This window comes from Dendroctonus ponderosae, unplaced genomic scaffold (genome assembly GCF_020466585.1).
Source record: "Dendroctonus ponderosae isolate FM_Combo_2020 unplaced genomic scaffold, Dpon_F_20191213v2 Dpon_F_20191213_4, whole genome shotgun sequence".
In the NCBI taxonomy this organism is placed as follows: Eukaryota; Metazoa; Arthropoda; class Insecta; order Coleoptera; family Curculionidae; genus Dendroctonus; species Dendroctonus ponderosae.
In genome coordinates, this window is record NW_026018611.1 from 10,734,951 (window position 1) to 10,741,856 (window position 6,906).

General features: G+C 32.9%; 1 protein-coding gene across 2 annotated transcripts; it reads right to left on the minus strand.

The window, feature by feature from the left end:
• Positions 1 to 5,552: 5,552 nt before the first annotated feature.
• Positions 5,553 to 6,657, minus strand: LOC125504155 (glycine-rich protein 5-like). Of its 2 annotated transcripts, none has more exons than XM_048665710.1 (3): positions 6,476 to 6,657; positions 5,926 to 6,064; positions 5,553 to 5,814 (listed from the first exon to the last, which is right to left on the minus strand). In XM_048665710.1, the coding sequence occupies exons 1-3, from the start codon at positions 6,491 to 6,493 to the stop codon at positions 5,645 to 5,647; spliced, it is 327 nt and encodes a 108-aa protein (XP_048521667.1). In that variant the 5' UTR covers positions 6,494 to 6,657; the 3' UTR covers positions 5,553 to 5,644. The 2 variants fall into 2 exon arrangements, with proteins under 2 accessions (XP_048521667.1, XP_048521666.1); XM_048665709.1 differs by having other exon boundaries at positions 5,920 to 6,064; positions 6,476 to 6,651.
• Between the last annotated feature and the right edge of the window lie 249 nt (positions 6,658 to 6,906).

The following is a 6,906-nucleotide window of genomic DNA, read 5'->3' on the forward strand; positions in this document are numbered from 1 at the left end:
GTGTCCTCTTGTCTATATTTGCTATTAGTATTTTTATTAGACTCTGACTATTTTCTCTAATTTTTCCTCTAGCTCTGCGCTGTTTTTTACATTTCGCAAGGCGTTACTTATTAGGTTCATGGCCTGAGTTCTTACCTCTCGTTTATTGATCTTCCTTCTACCATAAGTGGTTGTGCGCTTTGTTTTGCATTCAGTTTCTTTTATTGTAGCCTACATTCTGCTAGTATATGATGAGATATCTTTGTCCGCTCCAGGATAAGTTTTGGCCATATACATTACAGTTTATAATGATTATTCAATTGAAACAAATATTTCAAAAAATATAGCTTGCGGTGTTTCTAAAATGAGAAAGTTTATTATCGTTTAAGATTTTATTATTTTCTTCTTTTAGAATACGCGAAATATCTCACAAGGAAAGTATCCATGTAGGCTGCAAATACTAATATGAAAAGTTTAGAATATATATATTTATAAATAATCTTTATTTCTTACAGAAAAAGGCTATCGACCCAATCGGTCTTTCTGCCCAGTTTAGAATATTTTAAGGTTTAATCCGGTTTCATTTTCAAAGTGCGGTCGGTCGCACAATGATCTTAGATGTGCTAGTAATATTTGCAAAAATTACCGTAAATCAACATTTATTGTCTAAGCTAATAATATTTTTCAATTAAAAAATTTAATATTAGAGGATAACGAACGATGGCAACTTGGCTCACTTATTAATATGGATTGATGCTTTGATATGTTCATAAACCGTAATAAGTTCAAAAGAACAAAGTCGTATCTTGAAAATAAATGTCAAATAACCGTAACGATTCATCCCAGACATACAATCTCACCTATCGGTAAAATCGCCCGATGTGATGTTCAGTTTTGGAAATATTGGAAATAAAACAACGTTACGTTATAATACAAACCTGGTTTTTGTTCTGCGTTTCGTCGACATTCCCTGCCATTGCTGAAGCAATATAGAACTAGACAAATCGAACAACTTTGGCGCAAATTTTTCTTGAATCTTGCGATAATTTTCTACATAACCAAATGGACTCATTTCTTTTTTAGGCGTTTTCAACATTTTAAATTTGCATTAGGTATTGATGGCAGTGCTATGCAACTAATTAAATGATACGTCCATCAATGAGACTTTTAAAAGCTTTTTATTTCGAATAGAAGTATCGTTTAATACGTAAACTAACTAAAGGCTAATGTGATATTGCCTATACAAAGTACAAAATCAGAATGTGGACCCATTGCTGGGAGTCTTATTTATAGGTTATTTAATTGTTAATTAATGTTGTCTAATAAACATTCCTATTTTAAGTAGACGTCTAATGTGGTTCAGGATGAATCACATTTGCTAATGTTTACCAAATATGCAACAGGAAGCTAATGTTGTATCATTCCACGGTGGGTTTATATATCGTAAAAACTAGTTCTCTTTGTGGTGATGATTTTTGGAGATGGTTTCGATCTTCTCTAGAAAATTAACTATAAATTTAGGTACAACTCTACAACTTAGGTAACTTCTAGTCTTATTCTCAAGTGCCTAAACGTAAAAAATTATATAGCATTAAAATCAGTATTCAATGAAAACGGAAACTTTTGAACTGAATAACTGTTTACCATTTTATGTACCGTACGAGCAACATTTATTGATATCCATGAAATGTATATTGTCAAATAGAAAATGTTTTTGTGCAAGAATCGACAACAAATACTTTTTTTTCACTGCCATAATTGATATTTGATTCTGAAGAAGTATCGTAACTCACAATTCACTCTGTCTTTTTACAGTAGTTTTTCAAACTCTAACAATAACATTTTTCACAAGAAATCGGGATTGAATTGAACAAATCAATTTATTTGAAAAAACCTTCGTGAATTGAAATTGATTTTGGTTCGTGGAATAAAACAGCTTAAAGCAAAACTAATGGAAAATTAGATCTGGAATATAGAGAGCAAACCCTGCTAACTACTGACACCAACCAAAATTACTATTATTTTTTGAGTAAGGAAATTATTTTAAAATCAGAACTAAGAATAGAACATCTTAACATTCAATTCTGAATAATTTTTAAATTTTGGCTTTGTTTACTGGATTTTATGTGTAAGGGACTCATCCACTGAAGACCGTGGCGTAATTTTTTTTGGAAAACCACTCACTTCAATTATATACTAACAAATTAATTTGAATCCCTTTTCACTATACTTGATTTTGAAATCATTGTTCCGACTATTTCGTAAAGCACTGATTATCAAATTTAATAATACGTTAATAGCTCGTTAAGCTTGTGTGACACTGATTCAAACAAAATTTCCTTTAATTACAGCAAATGTGACTAATATTCGCATGTCGCCTTAATCCGTTTCATTATCATTTCAGTTTGAATCGTTTTCAAACAAGAATTGAAGCGCTCATAAATAAAATGAAGTATATTTTCCACATTTTCAAGCACGTGTAATATGAAATTGCTTTAGATATTTGCATTCCTACTAATTTCGCTTTCATAAATCAGTTTTGGATTCTGGATAAAACTCCATTTCCATGGTAAATTGGATTTTTCAACAGATAACTATCGCGTCATGAAAACATTTCGAACTGCCAGACCCACAAAGGTATTTTTTCACAATTCCGGTTTGACGCTGCCTTTTTCGGAGTGAATCTAAAATTGTATGTGTATGCTATTTTCAGCAGGCTTCAGCGGTCGGTTTTCGATTTGCTTGGTACTAGCTTTTTAATACAAGCCAGACAGATCTTAATCTGTATTGTAGTCCGTCCTTTCGCTAATGGATCTGCATTACCTGCGTCATTAATTTTAAAGCACTACTAAAATAAATTACTTAATAGTGGTGCATTGCATGGCAAAACTCACTTGCAAAACCCATCTTTCTAGTTCAAGGCCTTATAAAGTCAACAGAAAAACCTGCTCAAGCCGTGACAATTTTAGAGCAAGATTTCCGCATACTGAGTTGGAATCCAACACATAAAGAAACTGCCCTCCCTACCGTTTAAAGGCTATTCAAAAATAATCTGAAACAAGAGTGACAAAGGCTTGGATAATCCGAACAAAAGGCATGGAGACTTCATTAAATAATAGCATAGAGCAGCTTTATTTATGCCCTCTATCCATCACTAGCCTTTACCAATTAAGAACTATTCTTAGTAAAGTGAAACGAGGCAACTAAACTACAAAACCTGGTTGAATATCCCCGCAGGAATTTATCCACATTAGAAGCTCTATTGTTGTTTTTAGAACTTTCCGCCTTGTTTTATGCAGACCCGATAGAGGGTTAGTGATGTTCAGTTTATCAGAGGTGTAGAGCTTTTTGTTTTTGCAACGGTTTAAGGCTGTTAATGATGATTAGTTTTTTGTGGTGTTTACTGTGAAGACAACTATGTATATTTAGTATTTTATTAGGAGGTTCTTGAATGAAATTTTATTTTCGAACAACAAACAAAAAAGTTCTTGGTGTGGGCGTTGCTATTTCAGAACCGTATGGTGCAAAATGACTTTCTTTTCCGCCAAAGCCAGACTTTAGTTCCTTTTTTAATTCCTAAAGGGTTTTTTGTTGGCTTGAAATTATGTAAGRTCTTTTMCCTGACAAATTTTATTAATTRGATTAAATATGTTCTACTATAAGAACCGCTTTAAAATTCGCTGAAACACGCTACTCTTTGAAAACTGCTCTGCATGCAATGCTTTAAAGGTGTGGWCTAACTTAACAGCCCAGAGCCAGAATGACCCATTTCTTAAAGTAGCTCCATTAAACTTTCATATTGTAAATTGGYTTTCTTGGGTTCAGCGTCAGACTRAGCATTATATGGTTTTATATTATTCTGCCCTATTTCAGTTATGATGGGTAATAATATTTCAAATCTATTTTTCTGTTTAGCTTGCTTTTTATTTCATCTAATTTTGCAGTTTGTGGTCCTTTGCGGTTTATTCGTTATGGTTTTCCTCATTACTCGTTTTATTGCAATTTTTTTTCCGCTGGCCTTATTCCAGCATTGCTATTTCCTGTGAGCGGTTTGTTAGATTATTATTGCTTGTAGGTAAATTACACTGGAATTAAACATAAACTAGTGCAATTAAAGAGAGTATAAAAAACACTTTTGTTTTTCCATTTAAAAATTTCATCACGTTTACGTCGTTCCTTCACATACTATAAACCGGCCCTATAACCGCTCTTCCTCCATAAAAGAACGTCCCCATTTGTCTTTTTGTTCAATTCGCGATCTCAGTTTCCTTCCCACATGTACGCTATAAACTCTGCAGTTTGTAATTAATTGAAAACGACTCTGTTTCACCAAAACCATGTCTTTCCTATAAAATTATAGCCTAGAGAGCGGTATTGATACATCTAAGTTGGTTTCGAACAACTGTAATAATGCAACACTTTGTGTCGTGTTATTTGTGTGATTATTCTCGTTTCCTTTTGCTGCGCTGCTTCTTATGTGATTAGTATTATACGAGCATTCAAGCAGGGAAAACAAATTCAATATAATTTCCCATCGTATTAGTTATGGATGTGCATTCAGGTATTTTTATTAATTATTCATACTTGCAATTTGAAGTTCGAATTACATATATCTATTAAAATGGGGAAACATGGTTTTTAATAAAGCTTTAGGATTGATGCTTGTTCATTCTATTAGAAATCTAGCGAATGACTGCTACTTGTCGGAATTTAAATTTACAGTTCGCTGGTTTTGGTTCGACTTATTTCCACCTGTTATACTGAGGCGATGGTTTATATTCCGAAGGAATTTTTTGCAATATTATTATCCACTTTATTTCGGCTAATATGTGCTTCACAGACGCTTTTTGGTCCCCATGTGCTCATATATTTCGAAGTCTATTCGCATACCATCACGATTTAATCTACTGTTCTGTAGATCATACAAAATAAAAATGCTTTTAATAATCAAATTTCATTCTTTATTTGTTTGTATGGATTGTTCAATGTTCCAAAAATATTATTTTTCTTTTATTACGGTTTTTAACTTTAAAGTTCCGATCGTCCTATCTTAAAATCCAATTGTTGGATGAAAATATGTTTGGATTAGGCAGAATAACTTTTTAATTAATTTGTTCTGCAGTGTGGTTTTGCTTATTTATTTCTATTTAATCGCTTTGATATTTTGGACTATTGTGAAGTTTTGGTTCAACATTTCAAAAAATGCTTTCTTTGACTTGAACATTCAATTTATCACTACAAATGTAGCGACATTGTTATCTATTAAGTGATTCCGATTAAACCCGATTTTTTAGTTTCTTGTTTACGTAATTTCTATTTCGAAAGCGTCGCTTAGCTTTCAATAAACAGCATTTAAGGCGACTTGAGTTTCAAGAAGACTGTTCTCTCTAATTGTACTCGTAAATACGTAAGAATGCTGCAGCAAACCTTAAATCGTTCACAATACTTGGGCTGTTTTAAGCTGTAAAGTGGGTAACGTTCTTTTGACTCCTCTTCCATCCGAACTCTAAATTTGGAAATGTGCGGATAGTTTTATATGCGCATGTTGGAAATTCAACAACTGAAAAAACAACTTTCAATGATACATGTATTTCTTAACAAATATTCTGCCTTTTTATTTTTTAAACATTATAGCATAGGTTGAAATCTCCGACATGATAATAATTTATCGCCCAAATCCTCCTTGTCTTCCGAAACCACTTTGACCTCCAAAACCTCCACTTTGGCCTCCAAATCCGCCACCTTGTCCACCACCGCTTTGTCGTCCAAAACCGCCCCCGCTTTGACCGCCAAATCCTCCTCCACTCTGACCGCCAAAACCTCCTTGACTACTTCCTAAAAACAAAGTTTGTTAAAATTCTTTATAGTAATTTATAATTTTCATAACGATGTATCAACATTTTTGGTTTGTTGTTGATTGTTTAAATGAATATTAGTAACCTTGACCTCCAAATCCTCCTTGACCGCCTTGACCGCTTTGACCAAAACCGCCACCTCCTTGTCCAAAGCCGCTATTGCCAAATTGGGGAAGTGCATTAATTGCGGATATAATGCAGAGGATCAGACATGCTAAGAGCATGTAGTTCTGGAAAAAAGTGGTATATATTAAATTGGGGAGAAAAAAATGTTTGAAATAATATTAAGCTTTAAAGCTACAAAAGGAAAGAAGACGCTAAGTTGCTAAGCAAACGATTAGAAACAGTATAACGATTCAAGTTCTTAAGAGATGTTTTGTAAATGTAATTTTAGAAAATTTGTTTTTCATTAACATTCAAAATCCTAGCAAAATGAAAGTGTCTTTTAACAGTAAAATTTATTGCAGTTTAAACTTCTTTTGGCTTGTAGACTCTATTGAGTATAATGTACGAACACCTAAAAGATGCCTTATAACACTGTATGATCGAAATATTATCAAATAAGTGCACTAATCACTTTCGATTAAATGGCCAACTTCTCAATATCAACAATATTCTAATAAATTAGTTTTATCAGTTACCTTATTGCTCTGAGCCATTATTACTTCAACACTACGTCACCTTCCTTATTTTGTTGCACAAAACTTGTCACTGTTATAAAATCCTTTGTTGTGTGACTTTTTATAGCAATATTCCTAAATCGCATATACACGCAATATTTAACTACTTTCGGTTTTAAATAATCCGTCTAGTATTTTGGTGAAAATTCTGAAAATAGTTTATTGATTCCGAAAAAAACGCATTTTGAGTCAATTAGCAAGTAGCAAATCATTACTAAAAATTTGTAAATATTTACCAGTCCAGTGGACGGACACTATTAATTTGCCTTTTAAGAATTTTTCTTTTGAAAGTCAGTTTATCTCAATTTGCTCTAAATGTGTATTGGGCACTCAAATTGACGGTGCTCCATATACTGTCGAAATGCAGGTTTTTCAGTTTTATTCAGATCCGA

Excerpts from the sequence above, each read along its gene's own strand:
- LOC125504155 (XM_048665709.1), bottom strand. Across the intron at positions 5,815-5,919 it reads AGGAGGATTTGGAGGTCAAG|GAAGTAGTCAAGGAGGTTTT; the intron begins GTTACTAATATT and ends CTTTGTTTTTAG.